The sequence below is a fragment of the Neophocaena asiaeorientalis genome, unplaced genomic scaffold, assembly GCF_003031525.2.
Source record: "Neophocaena asiaeorientalis asiaeorientalis breed wild unplaced genomic scaffold, Neophocaena_asiaeorientalis_V1.1 scaffold10, whole genome shotgun sequence".
NCBI classification, from domain to species: domain Eukaryota; kingdom Metazoa; phylum Chordata; class Mammalia; order Artiodactyla; family Phocoenidae; genus Neophocaena; species Neophocaena asiaeorientalis.
In genome coordinates, this window is record NW_020172817.1 from 4,518,582 (window position 1) to 4,534,846 (window position 16,265).

Consider the following 16,265-nt stretch of genomic DNA (forward strand, 5'->3'; position numbering starts at 1 on the left):
ACAGATGCCTTTCTACACAACTACAAGAATCCCAGAAAGTCATACTTCCATGGTCTCCCTGCTCACGTGATAAAATGTCACAGACGTGCTAAATATACATATGCACGGAATCCCACTGGCACTGAACCAAAAGCAATCTCTTCTAAATGTCCCGTTTTTATTTTGCCATGCTATCTGGGAGATGGGAGTATCGTATCCTGAGAACACAGGAAGACCCAAGCCATACACAGCCTGTGATCCCGGCCAGACTGATAACAGTCTATTTGGGGAAAAAAAAAAAATCATATAGTTATTCAGCCCGGGAAGCAACGTGGTCAGGGTTTCAGGCAAGAGATGACCAATAACAAAACAAGCTAAGTGGAGGTGACTCTCAAGTGACCAGTTGCTGGGTGACGAAGGCTTTTCCACTCCAGAGTAAACACAGAGCTGCCCAGGCACTGGCTCAATTTTACACACTAGCTGTGGTGTGTCGGGGGTGTGTTGTATTCTACACCAGGACAGCTGTGTTCTGATCAGGGACAATCTGCCCCAAGGCTTACACATCCGAGCTACCAGGAGAGCACTCATCGAGCGCTCGCTTGTCGGCTGGGTCCCCTTCACTCCGCACATTCGTTTACCTGCTTCACTTCGGCCTGCAGGTGGCGGAGCTGCACACACTGCTCCAGGTGCTTCCGATGTTGCTCGGCTGCTAAATCCAGCTCCTGCTGCTTCTCGTGGAGAAACTCCAGCAAGTCCTGGACCCGGGTGGCCATGTCTACGTCTCTGTCGCAAAGCAGCTCCACGCCTGCGGACATTGAAGGGAGGCCCGGAATTCAAACAGCACTTCAACCGGTTCTTTTCTTTTTGTTTTTTTAAAAATATCTTTATTGGAGTATAATTGCTTTACAGTGGTGTTAGTTTGTTTCTGCTTTACAACAAAGTGAATCAGCTATATATATAAATATATATCTATATATCTATATATATATATCCCCATATCCCCTCCCTCTTGCGTCTCCCTCCCACCCTCGCTATCCCACCCCTCTAGGTGGTCACAAAGCACCAAGCTGATCTCCCTGTGCTATGCAGCTGCTTCCCACTAGCTAGCTATTTTACGTTTGGTAGTGTATATATGTCCATGCCACTCTCTCACTTCGTCCCAGCTTTGTCCCACCATCCGTGTCAAGTCCATTCTCTACATCCGCATCTTTATTCTTGTCCTGCCCCTAGGTTCAACAGAACCATTGTTCTTTTTAAGATTCCACATATATGTGTTAGCACACTGTATTTGTCTTTCTCTTTCTTACTTCACTCTGTATGACAGACTTTAGGTCCATCCACCTCACTACAAATAACTCAATTTCATTTCTTTTTATGGCTGAGTAATATTCCATTGTATATATGTGCCACATCTTCTTTATCCATTCACCTGTCGATGGACACTTAGGTTGCTTCCATGTCCTGGCTGTTGTAAATAGTGCTGCAGTGAACATTGTGGTACATGTCTCTTTTTGAATTATGGTTTTATCCAAACAAGATATACAAATTACCAACAAACACCTGGTAGGATGCTCAACATCACTAATCATTAGAGAAATGCAAAGCAAAACTCAATGAGGTATCACCTCGCACAGATCAAAAAATCTACAAACAATAAATGCTGGAGAAAGTGTGGAGAAAAGGGAACCCTCTTGCACTGCTGGTGGGAATGTAAACTGATACAGCCACTATGGAGAACAATATGGAGTTTCCTTAAAAAACTAAAAACAGAACTACCATACGACCCAGCAATCCCACTACTGGGCATATACCCTGAGAAAACCGTAACTCAACCTGTTCTTAAGGGAGCATGACGTACATGCTGCATTTGTGAACTACCTGCCCGGCCCCGGGCCAAGCCATTACTGTGACGGCCAAGTTTGAGGAGGTCAGAGGCAGCAGAGGAGGTTTATGCCTGCCTCCGAGCATGCCTCAGAGGATAAATTCGATGTGGTCCAAAGCCACATATAACGTACAGCTAATCAAAGCAAACCCATTTCCTATCAATCTACTTCTGCTCCTACACTGATATCTGGTGAAAGTGAGTCCTTTTTAAATGCACAAACTTCGGTTTGTTTCCGTTGTTACCCACTGTATACCCGTTCACTCTTGAGGAAGCATTTAATTTGACTTGTGTAAAATGAGTAACGTAGGACACAGGTTGTTGCTAAGTTTCTAACACTACAGTTCCGTCTACGTTTTTGAGCCTATAGTGACATCTGCTGGTAAAATATAAAACTAAGAAAAAAATAAAGGACATGAAAATATTTTCTTGGGGTTTACATTTCATTCGTGGAGATCCAACAATATATAATTTGTAAAACTAAAGTTCGTGCCACTTGAAATAACACGCAGGAATATTAAGGGTAAGTACAATAGTCAATGTTAAATGTGATCGTATTATGTGGGTGAAAGAAAGCAAAACGTTTCCTTTCAGAGAGCAGGTACTTATAACACCGCAATCACAGGGGTAAGTGACCTGCGCACACCCTGAAAGGAACCGGATGCGTTCCTGCGGGGACACGAAACCCGTCCCAGGGCGGAATGCGCTGCTCACCAGAGGCCTGCACTTCATTGACATACTGCAGGAGGTCCTGCCCTTGGTGGATGACGTCGAAGGTCAGGTTATTCATGGTCAGAGCCTTGTCCGCGTGGTGCTGCAGGCGCTGCTCTGCTATTGTGAGGTCCTCCGTGTCAAAGTCATTCATTTGCTGAGAAAGCTCGTCGTTCCAAGACTCAAGGTCTGAGATGATCTGACAGAGGAAAGTATCTGCTTAGGACCAAGACTTAAAAAATAAATATCTGCTGTGACGTCTCACTGTGCCAGGTAGGGGAGGAAGAGAATAAGGTGACTGTGTCAAAAGGACACAGGAGCCAGGTGACTGGGACCATTAGACCCTAAAAAAATTTACCACAATTGAAAAAAATACACGGAATATACGAAAGTCCATTAATTCCTAATGATGTTAAAAAAAGAGCTAAAAAGCCAGAAATTAATGAAAAGCTCTTTGGTTTTGATTAAAGGGAACCAACCTTCATCCACAAAATTGGTTCTTAAAGGAGAAATTTATTTAAGCACACCATGATGAAGGAAAGTTCCTCTTTACAGTTAAATCTAGCTATTAAATGTAGAAATAATAAAATTAAAAAACTTCTTTGTAACCAAAAAAAAAAAAACTACTACTACACCTGTTCAGGTAAAAGTCATCAGCGCCCAGTGAACTATCCCGAGAGGCTGGCGGGGACCAGGCTGCACCTCCTGCCCCAAAGACCGCCCGCAGAATCCCTGCAGATGCGGGACCAGACAGCACACGCCTCCTGACAGGAGCAACCATGCTGAGCCACCTGCGCAGCTTCTGGTACCAAAATGAACCCGAACCTGACTGGGTCTTCCCATCTGCCTTCTAAGGTTACAGGAAATGCCGAAGAAAGACCAGCAGTTAAACAGCCTACCAGAGATCAAGTGAGAAAATGCAAAACGAGGGACCTGGTTCCTCTGACAACTGAACGTTATTTCAACAAGTCACAACACGGGGAAAAGAGAAGGGCGGATGGGGGGAGGATTCTAGATGAAAAGGCTAACCACCAAATGCAGGGGCAGACCCCATGTGCCTCTTCTCTGCAGTACTTGCAGAAATCTGAACAGAGGCTGGGCATTAGCAGACAACAAAGCATCACTCTTAACGGCGAGGTGCTCAGGATATGGTTATGCAAGAAAATGGCCTGTTTTTTAGAGATATTCACAAAGCCTTTAGGATCGAAACATGATCAGCTGGCAGAGATTTCCTCTGCAACACTACAGCACAGCAATAGCAAGAGGATACTTGACGTAAGAGGGGCAAACTCATGTTGAATTTACAGGACAGGCATCTGGAAGGTCATTGTACTATTCTCGCTACTTCTGTGTAGTTTGAAAACTTTCATGCTATACTTTTTAAAAACTAAGACCAAAAATTATGAAATCCAGAAAGGAGGAGAAAAACTTCTTGTGAAAGAATATTATACTCCACACTTCAATGAAATAGCATTTCCCATGGATCCTCATTTACTTTGTCCACAGGAGCTGTAAGTTTGAGAATTTGAGAACGTGAGAGAGTTTACACAGAATCCAGCTGGGAGATGGGAAGTAATAAACATCTTAAGGCTTCTCCAAATTCCTATTGCCCAAATCTTCCTGATTTCTTCCTTTTATTACTTGGTCTCCATAATATATGTGCACATTATATTAATTTATTAAATTATATCAATTTATAAAGTAATCATTTTAAACAACGCCAAATTAGACACAAACCAAGAGGCTACGAGAAAAATATTTTTTAAAAGGAAGGAAATTACCATAACTTTAATCTTTATTTCTATTCTAAGGGGAATTTTTAAAATTAATTAATTAATTGTATGTATTTATTTTTGGCTGTGTTGGATCTTTTGCTGCTGTGCATGGGATTTCTCTAGTCGTGGTGAGTGGGGGCTACTTTTCATTGCGGTGCGCGGGCTTCTCTTGTTGTGGAGCACGGGCTCTAGGTGCACGGGCTTTGGTAGTTGTGGCTCGTGGGCTCAGTAGTTGTGGCTCGCGGGCTCTAGAGTGCAGGCTCAGTAGCTGTGGCGCACGGGCTTAGTTGCTCCGCGGCATGTGGGATCTTCCCGGACCAGGGATCGAACCCGTGTCCCCTACATTGGCAGGCGGATTCTTAACCACTGCACCACCAGGGGAGTCCAGGAATTTTCTTTCTTAATGTTTGTTTGTTTTCTGACACTGAAGGAGAAGAGAGTTAGGTGTGGTGGTGAGTTACAGACTCAGCGACAGTGCCTCATGGAGACAACATTAGGCTCAAAAAACACTCAAGAAATGGACAATAAACAAAGGTCGATGTGCTAAAAGCAGCAAGATTCAAAAACACTCACTGAGCACAAAGAAACGCTGGCGATGGTCAGGATCCAGGATCATCAGGAAAAATCCTGCCCTCACGTTCAGCATTGTTAATAACCACACAAGCCAAGGAAAGAAATCTGTGGCACAAACAAAGCTCCAGAAAGTGGAAGGCTTTTTTGAACAGAGATTCTTTGAAGAAATATCTTTGACACAATTTTTTTTAATGTAGCCCCGAACTTTTAGAAAGTCTGTTTTCCTTTCTAAATGCAGACAGTTATGACTGTTCTCCGTAACTAAACTGTCACAAGATGCTAGTGTAAGGCTTTTGTTGTTCTTTTTAGACCAACACAGCAGATTTTATATGGAATATTTGGAGACTGAAATAGCAGTATTCTAAGCCATAAGAAACCCTGTTCCACTTCTGAGAGATGGAAATGCTATTTCAACTGAAATACAAGTGATACGGGGGATTTTTCTCACTGACCAGGTAACAGATGAATTTCTGACACAAAGATAACTCCATGCCTCCTATGGGCAGTCAGAGGGGGCACCTTCCCAGACAGGAGAGGAAATCCCTGCAGAGCCTAAACTGCTCAACTTTTCACATTTTCAGGATTACTCCAGAGAACAGAGGCTCTCAGGCTGTGACATTTAAAAGCTTTTAAACTATATTTTAGCTGGTCTGTGACTGAACTGCAGGGTTACGTTCCCAGCTTAGGAAAGCCCTTATCCCTGGCCGAGAGCGGTGGCTTTGTTGAGGCCATGTGGAACTCTGCGGCTATCATGTGGGGAAAATGCATGTTTTTGGTTCCTGATCTACGTTTTAAAACAGTAGTTTTATGAAAGCAGAAATACAATTAAAAAAATTTTTTTCCCTTTGCGATAACATTAATACAAGTAAAGCCAATATTTTATTTCAAATATCAAACTGTCCTGGAAAGAAAACTTCCAATAATACTTCTGATTGCTCTGTGTTTCTTGATCGAAACTATTGAGTAAGCAGCTAAGTCACCAGGAGCAATTCCTATGAAGTGGAGGTTGAGAGGAAGGCAGCCACGCTGGCTCTTCTGTTCATGCAGTGCTGCACCCTGACCCCGGCCAGCCCCCAGTGATGCACCCTGACCCTTGCTGACCATCAATAATGTACCCTGACCCTGGCTACCCCACAATGATGCGCCCTGACCCTGGTCACCCCCCGATGATGCGCCCTGACCCTGGCTACCCCCCGATGGTGCGCCCTGACCCTGGTCACCCCCCGATGGTGCGCCCTGACCCTGGCTACCCCCCGATGATGCGCCCTGACCCTGGCTACCCCCCGATGGTGCGCCCTGACCCTGGCTACCCCCCGATGATGCGCCCGACCCTGGCTACCCCCAAACGCTGCAAACTGGCAGCTGTGGCGCGGCACCATGAGTTGAGACCAGCGCACCTCTTCTTCATGTGGCTCCACGTGGATGGGAAGGTTAAGACCAGAGCCCTTGAGTAGCTGTTACCGGGCAACATGTGCAGGGTTTGACTCCTTTCTTGTCATCAACCAGTGATGACAATGAAACAGCCAAGACGGCCTTTCTTTAATGAAAACACGGATGGAAGATTAGACAAGCAGGCAACCAAAGGCCCCTGTGAGAGGCACACACACCAAACCACCACTCGGGGCAGGACCGAGGGACGAGCTCCAAGGCCCACTTCGGGCAGACGGTCCCCCTGAGCTGCAGCAGCCCTGCCATCCCTCTGCCTTCGGTGGCGCCTCGGTCCGGACCCCACTGCCCTCAAGTCCCTGTTCTGAACGCAGGACAAGTGATAGATATGGAGACAGTAGGCTCTACAGATTCTGACCGCCAGGCATGGGCCACCTGGGGTGCCTGGAGGTACCTGGACAGGCAGCAGGTCCCTGCCAGCAGCGGCATGAAGCCCACTGGCTCCAGGAAGCCAGGCTCACCCACAGAGTTTTGGTTCCTTTTATCATATTTCACACACAGATTCAGCGTCATCCAATTATACTTACTTCTGCTTGTACTTCATCAAGTTCAAAAATAAAAGATCTTGCCTGGCAGAGAATTTAAGAACCGCTCTCTTAAGAAACCTGTCCTTCTTTCTCCTAGTCACAAATAAGGTGCAAAAGTCAATCTTTTAGGTAAGAATTACAGATCGCCTGAGAACATTTCTGTGAAGAAGAAGAAAAAAGAAAAGAAACCTTTTTCTGAAAAAAAAAGAAAAGAAACCTGTCCTTCTTTCTCCCAGTCACATATAAGGTGCAAAAGTCAATTTTTTAGGTAAGAATTACAGATCGCCTGAGAACACTTCTGTGGGGAAAAAATGGGGTTTCCTGGGACGTACAAGCTTATGACCACAGGCTCTGGGAACACTCCCTCTTGAAGGGAGAGGAATGGTGGGGGTGGGGGGGGGAGGGAAGGAGGGAGGAAGAGCATCACTGCCCTGGGCTTGCGCTTCTGCTTCCAGGACAAAGGGACTGCTTTGAGGGGTCCAATCAAGGATGAACAAGCCAAGGTGACAAGGTGGCCCTGTTTGTAGAAGCCCTGCCTGGATCCACTCTCAAAGCTCGCTCACGTTGCTGTCCTGCTGTGTGGTGTCTGTCCCGCTGCCCACCTGCCTGCCCCAGAGCCAGGCCCCATCTCCCAGGGCCGAGCTGGGAGGAGCCGTTCTTTCCCTCCCCCTCCCTGCTCCCCTCCCCTCCCCCTCCCCCTCCCGGCACAGAGGCTGGGGCAGTAGGCGAGGGGCAGAGGAGGGGTGCTGGAGCTCTGGGAGCAGGCCCGGGTGGGCGGGGCGGGGGGGGCACTCACGTCGATGGCGTCCCTCTCAAAGATGCGCAGCTGCAGGAAGAGCTCGAGCTTGATCTTGCGCTCCTGGAAGAGCTCCTCCATCTGGGCCTGGGCCTCGTCCAGCTGCTGCAGCACCGTCTCGATGTGGCTGATGGAGCTGTTGTGTGGGGTCTTGTTGCTGGAGATGGCGGAGTCCCTGAGAAGGGGCGGAGAGGGACAAATAGGAACTGCATAGGAGAGTCTCACCCTGCCGGAGGCCAGAACCGGCGGCTGGGGCCTCGGGGAAGAAGCCGGCGGGAAGCAGGACTGCCCCGCTCGGAACACGGAATAAGCCGCCCCTCCCGCCAGACAAGCCGGGCCTTCCTCCCTGATCTCAGCATACGCTAAGGAACTCCTTCCGCACTTTTTCACAGCCCCTCTCTTAGAAGAAGTCTAACAGTCATGTGAGTCATGTCGTAGAGTTTCATCTTCAGCCACTTTTCTCTGTAAGTAGAGAACAGATGGCACCCGTTCACTACAAACGGTGGAGCCACGTCAGCTGTGGGGTTAAGCTGTAAGGCAGCCAACTGAGCCTTCATCGAGGAAGTCTGCCGGACTCTCAGAAAAGCGAGGATCACGGGAAGTTGTCAGGGGCGATGAGATAAGCTACCCCGAGGGATCCAGCAGGGGCGCTGAATTTACGTGACGGTTCCCTGTGACCCAAGGACAGGGATATGCTCTCTGCCCCAGCCTGCCTCCCCACTTCCTGCCACTAGGAGCACCCGAGTGTCAGCTGGTGCCACCCGAGGCCAGGCCTGCTGAGCCTGGACTCTGAGAGGAGTGACGCCCACCTCACCGTAGAGAAGCAGGTTGCTCAGGGCCTGCAGGACGCGGTCCTGGGAGGTTTAAATTCATCTGGTTTGTAAAGAAATTTCAGTAATTTCTAGATAGCTGTTAAAAGGAAATATTAATAAGACCTGAATCCTGGGGAAGCGTATTAGTCAATGCCATAATGAGAAAAATCATAAGAGTGAAAACACTGTGAGAGAGAAAAAGAGAAAGGAAAAGAGAGAGAGTGATGTTGGTCTCCTTTGCATGCATGGATGCTATTCGTTCTCTGCCTAGTTGGACAGAGGATTATAGCTAATTGTTCCAAAAAGTGAGGGGGAGGGGAAGCCCCCCGCAGATCTCAGAGCGTCTGCGCAGGAACGGGGGAGGGGGATGGGGCGTGGCCCACCTCAGCTGCTGGATGAGGTCCTCCCCTTCCTTGATCACGTTCACGGTCACCTGCAGGGTGGTCTGCTGCTGCTGCCCGAAGCGCTTGATGAGGTCCTGCACGGCCTCCACAGACTCGGCGTACACGTCGTCCAGCAGCTCCTTCTGCAGCTCCTCCAGCCATGTCCACAGCTGCGGGGACAGCGCTGTGAGCCCGGCCCTTCCCGCTTCCCCGGGGCTGGGGGGTCCGGGCCGGGAGGGGACCGGCGGCAGTGGTTCCCAGGGAGCTGAGAGGGAAGAGGGCGGCAGGGGGGCCGGCGGCCAGTGGGACACAGAGCAGGACGCGAGGTGAAGAAACAACCAGGCAGAGAGCCCGAGGGGACTGTCACAAAGGAGAGAAAGGAAAGGGGAGGGCAGCGACCATTCCCAGTCCTTCCCAGACCCAACCCAATGCAAGAGGAAACAGAAAAAAATCTCAACAGCTGGAACGTCTGCTAAACGTAACAGGCATTCTTCTATGCGTCTTCTGACTCTTACTTAGGAGAGGCATAGTTTTATTTTTAGCAAGAGCATGACAGTCCATTACTAATTATTAAACTGCTGCTCAGACAGGGGGCTTTACATCCCTCAAAAGGAAGGAAACATATAACGTGGTAAAATCAACCCGTCACCACGCCCGGCAGGAGATTCGGATGTGGCTCTTGCCGGCTCCCCACTCCCAACACAGGCCACGGTCAACCCGGACACAGATCAGTCCTTCGATGACAGGAGTACATACTGGAAACATGTGATCACCTTCATTGCCATGACCATTAACAAGGTGTTCGCACACATGGATAGGCAAAGACAACTTGGGACAAGGACTGCTTCCAGCCTGGCGGGGACAGAGCACCTTGACCACTTCTGGGAAGCCCACTGCCTCTTCCAGGTCCCTGGGTAGCCATTCAGCGAACTGAAAGGACAATTAATTAAACTGAAAGGGCCCTGGTGGCTTGGGAGCGGTTTGTGCGTGGAGAAAAGGCTTCCTGCTTCCCCGGGGATGGAATAATCACCTCCCGTACGGTACGGTATGTGTACATTACAGACGGCTGCCCCAGCTGTGGGAAGACAGGGGGCCCTGACACTGCCGGCCACGCGGCCTCGTGGCTGACACAGCACCACTGCTTTACTGAGGCCTGACGGACACAGAAGAAATGGCACAAGTTTAAAATACTTCGATATTTGGTAAGTTTGGACACATGTAAACCCATGAAAAGATCAACGCTATCAAGACAGTGACTAGCTCCATCACCCTAAGAGTCTTCCCGTGCCCCTGGTAATCCCTCCCTCTGTCTTCCTTCCAGGCGATCACCAGCCTGCTTTCTGCCACTACAGATTAGCTTGCATTTTCTAAAAAAAGAATTACATTCACGGAATCGTATAGTAGGTCCTCTTTTTTTTTTTGCTTCTTTCCGCATAATTATTTTGAGATTTCATCCATACTACTGCGTGTATCAACAGTTCTCTCCTCTTTGTTACTGAGTAATACTCCATTCTGTGTCGACGCCACAATTTATCCACTCAGATGTTGACGACATCTGGGTTGTTTTCAGTTTGGGGCCATTACAAACACAGCCGCTATGCACACTGGTGTATAGTCTCCGTATGCACCTGTGCTTTCCTTTCTTGTAGGTACACATCTAGGTGCAGAGCGGTTGGATCATATGGTAGGTGTATGTTTAACTTTTTATTAACAAAATGCCAAACTGTTTTCCAAAGTGGCTCATTTCACGTTCCCCGGCCCCCGCTGCCCCTGGCAGTGTCTGAGAGCTCCAATCCCTCCACATCATTACCGATACCAACGTGGTCGGTCTTTTTAATTGTAGCCATTCAAAATGAGGGGTATCTCATTATGGTTTTAATCAGCAATTCTCTAACGACTAATGATGGCAAATCCAAGCTAACCTTTCAAGAGTTCTTCTGTTGTTAAACATGTATTCAGGTGAGAACAAAGTCTTGCCAGCTGGCTCCTGTTGGATCAGTATTTAAATAGGGCAGGTAAATTTAAAAACAAGGTGAGTGCTGGCACAGAACTTACTTGTAGTCAAGTACTTGGGGTCCTAAGAGTTAATTTTACTAAAAATGTTAAAATGTCAACTTGAGTCATATTTTTTACCCATCTCTGTAAGATATCAAATTTCATACAATCCAAGGATTTTAATTATAGGCATTTTAGAAGGAGGCTGGTTCACCTCTGTGATCTTACAGATTAAGGAAAAGAGGCCACAGATGATGAAGTGACCTGAACAACATGGGCACACCTATTAGCAGCGCCAAACTATGCGCAAAGTCAGTACGGTATCAGAAAGGAGCCCTCCAGACCTGGTCACACGTCACATTGATACCGCATTTCAACATGAAAAAACACCATTCATCAACAGACCAAATAGGGACTGATACCTTGCACATCTATTAAGGGTCCAATCAATAACATACTCCTGTTTTTCATTTTGTTTTGTTTTGTTCTCTAAATTCCCATGAAACTGGTTGCTGCAGTTATAAATAATAGGAAGGATGAAAGCATTATGACCATAAAGAATCTCCCAATTTGCTCTCATATTTCCCACGAAAAATCTTCCATGGGAAGGTGATCATTTCACAATATATAGGAGTACTGAATCATTATGCTGTAAGCCTGAAACTAATAATATGTCAATTATATCTCAATTAAAAAGTGTTTTATCCACAAATAATTAAAAAACACTTTTCTTATAATATGGAATAACGATTACGAGGCGTGGGTTCTGAAGCCAGATTGCCCGAGTTCAAATCCTGACTTAACATTTCCTAGGGTGTGACCTGGAGCAACTTCCCTGGATCCATGTCTCGACATTCTCATCTGTAAAACGGACATGGTAATAATGCCTACTCCAGGGAGTTACTGAGAAGATTCAACAAGACAATACATATTTCTTCAAAATAACATATGTTAGCCACTATTACAGTTTTGTTCTTGTAAGAGAAATTTTGATAATAAGAATTGTAAAGTTTTTAGAAGTGTTCTTTCTCTAGGTATTTTTCAAAACACGTCCAAGTTCCAACCAATTGTTCAAAATATGTCACTTAGTCTGGTAAACTTAATACTGTGCCGCATTTAAACCTTTTTACACCTAAAAACAGTGCAGTACGAGGGAAGAAGTGCTGGAATTAGTCCAGATCCTACAGAACTCTCTTCCCATTGGTTCTGGGGAAAGTGCCAAGAGTATGTGTGGGTCAAACCCTTTCCTTTCTTCCTGGTAAGTTCTGAAAGAACTAGCTAATTCCTTCAAGAGCCTGGACATCTTGACACGCAACCATGGTGGAGGGTGCATACCGCCCAGCCGGCTGCGGAGCCAGGGAAGGGCCCAGCTCTGGAGGGGTTCACGCAGTTGAAAAGGGAAAAAAAACTGAGGTAGAAGGAGCGAGACTACGTTTAAATCCATGATTAAAACGCCCAAAGTTCCTCTGCCCCTTTAGAATTCCTCTGTCAGGTCCTACAGGAAATATTCATTTTGGAGGAAAAAGTCTCAGAGAAAGGTCATTTCCAATGCCAACCGATGATGAACTGATGCATATCATAATACAATATGAGTCAGACAAAGTCTATTTTTAAGCTTTCGAAGTGGTACACGTGACGCCCAAAATAACGTCTGAATAAAGGAATGAGAAACAGTCTCTAGGATGCCTGTGAAATTTTTACCATAGACTTCCTGAGGGTGAAAAAAATTGCACTTCTGGGCATGCTGTTAATTTACAATGAAAAGATAAATCTTTGCCCGACAATGAGAGAGGAGTTGTATCTTATCCAAGTTCTCAGCAGCATGGAATCCACTTCTAAGAGAACTGTGCCCACAGCCAGGTGACGGCCAGGCAGCCAGAGTTAGGCAACGCTGTCCCCTAGAGGCCACCCGAGCTGTGGCCAGGAGCGTTCCACGCAGGAGAACTTGAACCCAGCCCAGAATGGGGTGCAGGTGCGTACAGACTTGGGTCACAGTCCAGGATCCAGAGAGGAGGCTGGTTTAGAAAGACCCATGGAGTTCTTGGAAGAAAACTCCTGTGATAAGTTGTGGGAGAGCCTGGTCCTGGATCGAGCATCTGCTGTGTCTGATCCCTGTGCGTCCCCTATCCCAGTCCCTTCCCCCACACCGCCTGTCCTGGGTGGAGCCTAAAGAAGGAGCCAAAGCTCTGCTGGGAGAAAGCCCCTGAAAAAGCCCTTTGCTTGCTAGAGAGGGATCTGAGAGGAACTCACTGGGGGGGGAGATCCCAGGAAAGCACTGAGTCTCCAGCTGGTTCAGTGGGTGGTCAGATGGGAGCCCCGAGATTTGGGGGCTGCTCTAGCTGCAGCCGCTCCCAAGATGCACAGTCTGAACGCAGGCTACCAGCCTGGTCCATCTGGAGGTAGGAGTGCAACACACCAGCTGGGGGGTCCTTATCCCCCATGTGACCTTGGGAAAAGTCCTTGGAGTCCTCTGCCTTCAGTTTTCTCGTCTGTGAAATGGGATCATTTTACCATGAGTTTGAGAATCAAGTGAGATGACCACAAATGTGTGGCAGTGCTCAATTACCACAAGCACTTTGTAAATAGAAGCTACCACCACTGGTATCCATTTCCCTACTCTTGTTTTTGACAATCATTCAGGTACCAGTGGGGAAGTGTAAAAGCCGGGAGCAGGGACTTCCCTGGTTGTCCAGTGGTGAAGAATCCGCCTTACAGTGCAGGGGACGTGGGCTGGATCCCTGGTCAGGGAACTAAGATCCCACATGCCGTGGGGCAACTAAGCCCGCGTGCTGCAAACTACAGAGTCCATGCGCTCTGAAGCCCGCACGCCACAACTACAGAGCCCATGCACCCCGGAGCCTGCGTGCCACACCTGAGAGAGAACCCGCACGCCACAACTAGAGAGAAGCCCGGGCGCCACAGTGAAAGATCCCGCGTGCCTCAACGAAGATCCCGCCTGCCGCAACTACGACCTGACACAGCCCAAAATAAAAAATAAATTGGAAAAAAAAAAAAAGCCAGGAACAGAAGCAGGCGGCAACTTGCAGGGGGAATTTCAGAGGGCACCTGCTATGAGCACAGAACGTGATTCCGTTTCAGACAGAGGAAGCAGGGATCAAAGGGGAACCGCTCCGGCCACGAACAGCACGTTCTTTAGCCTGAAATGACCACCTGTGATTCTGGGGCACGTGCCTGTCACCTGAGGAGTAAGGGTTTCAGGAGTACCAATTATCCTTGGATGGGTGATAAAAGATCCCTTAGTATGATGAAATGAAATGTATGAAGGATGTATGGAGGGAGGGGCAGAGGGCAAATAAAGTCAGTATCATGAAGTAATACCAAGGCAAATATGTGTAAGGGGGGACAGAAAAGGAGGAAACCCCAGGAGCATGGCAAGGGCAGCCCACGCATTAAGGAGGGACACCATTAAGGGGGGCATCGGGCTCTGCAGTGGAAGCGAGGACAAGGTGAGGCACAGGTGACGCGGCTGGGCCCACGGCCGACTGGGACATCGGGGCAGTGCCAGAACCTCCCAGGTATTTAGATGAAGTCTAATTCGCTAAAAACAGACATCGGGGCAGTGCCAGAACCTCCCAGGTATTTAGATGAAGTCTAATTCGCTAAAAACAGATGTTGAGATTTAGAATTTTAAATCTTCTTTTCATTCCACCCCATCCCCAGCGGGTAAGACACTCCCTCCAGCAGCTGTCGCTCCCTGAGGCATCAAGTTGGGGGAAAGTGCCTCGCCACCCAGGGTCGTTCTGAGCGCAACCCTGTCTCCCCGAAACAGTACGCAGCTGATCCAAGTGTACTTCCTCATGCGCTCTTCAAATCTCCAGAGATATTGCCTGTTCCTGCAGACCGGCCTCCCTCTCCGGAGACTAACACGTTATTCCCTGCCCTCGGCCAGCTCTGGCAGCACCAGCTGTCTCTCCTCTGAACTCCCCGCCCCCCAATTTGGGGGCTGAAGCACTGAAGGCAGCACCAGACGTGACCCAGCAGCAGCGAGATACGTCACCCTGGGGGAGGAATTACTGCGGACACTGTCCATCAACACAGGTAGGAATGTTCTTTGTTTAACGCGTGCTGCTGCCACCTACGTGGCTTATGTTACCTCTGTAACCCGCCTACTTCTGATTCAAAACAGACTCATGAATCAAAACCCATGAATGAAATTTCTGTCATAGGTTTGGACTTATTCTTGCCGGGATCTTTTCTGATTCTGTTTTATTATCTGATATATCTGGCAGCCCGTGGTCTAGACTTTGATCAACTTGCCCTCCGTGCCAATCCACGCACTCACAGGCCTCATGCTTAGAGACAGAGGTCTGCAGTGCAAACAACCTCCAGCCCCGCTGAGGTCATCCACTAACCAACACTCCCACTGCCAGCCTCGGCTGCAAGGCTTTTAACGCAGCCACGATTATTTCTGCTTCAGCACCGAGTCTGTCCTGGCTTTATGGCAATTTGACCACTTTCAAGACAAAATGCTCTCAACACAACAAAGGCAAGTTTTCAGGGTGCCTGGACTTGGATGTACAATCTCTCCAGATGTCCCAGACGGACGCAAAAGTTCTGAATAGGTGGGTGGAGGCAGTTCAGAGACATGGCAACCGCACAGGCTGCTCCCCTGCAGCAGGTGACACCAGGGATTAAAACCATCCGTCTGTGGGGCCTCAGGTCCACCTGGGGTGACTGGTCTACTCCCTCCCATCACCCCCTTCATCAGAAAGCTGATCCAATTGCGGGTCTGGGCTGGAAATGACTTCCTCATTCACAGGCAGGGTATGAGCAATGTCTTCCCATCACAAACACTTTCTTCCTGGCATGGTCTACTCAGAGATCAGTATGGGAGGATAAGGACAGTCTTGGTCTTGTGTTAACTGACACCCTCAACTGATTCTTTTTCACAGTGATTCAGCCCATATTTTCCTGTCTGTGTACAAATTAAATGTCAAACGCTTGGCTAAATGCTCACTAATTCCACTGCCTACTCTTCATCCAATCAGAAACCTAGTAAAGAATGAAATAAAGTTCACACAGCATAACTTGTTCATTCACTTCTTCCCTTTTAAAAGGCAGTTTAGAAACTGTCTTTTCTAGAACTCTGCTTAGGAGTGACCTCAACCTGAGTAATATGTGAAATCTACCTTCTTAAGAAGGCCTTCTGGCATCCCTTCCTTTTCCCACAGTTCCTTAGACAGCAATACACCAAATCTGGTGAACTAACTATCAAGTTCTTTCACTACCCAGGGATCTAATGTGTCTTGGAATACGGACTTGAAATCATTTAGGAGAAATAAGTTCGTTCTTATAAAAATCTTCACCCATTTTGGTCATCAACTTGTATCCATCAACATCCTGGGCCCCAAGCAGAAAGCCCGAC

General features: G+C 47.8%; 1 protein-coding gene across 1 annotated transcript in view; it reads right to left on the minus strand.

Annotated features, from left to right (window-relative positions):
• TRIO (trio Rho guanine nucleotide exchange factor) overlaps positions 1–16,265 on the minus strand; it is a 237,022-nt gene that overhangs the window by 128,436 nt on the left and 92,321 nt on the right. Inside the window, 4 exon segments of the mRNA XM_024741724.1 lie at positions 618–784; positions 2,576–2,771; positions 7,690–7,864; positions 8,885–9,054. Coding sequence (XP_024597492.1) covers positions 618–784; positions 2,576–2,771; positions 7,690–7,864; positions 8,885–9,054 — 708 coding nt within the window.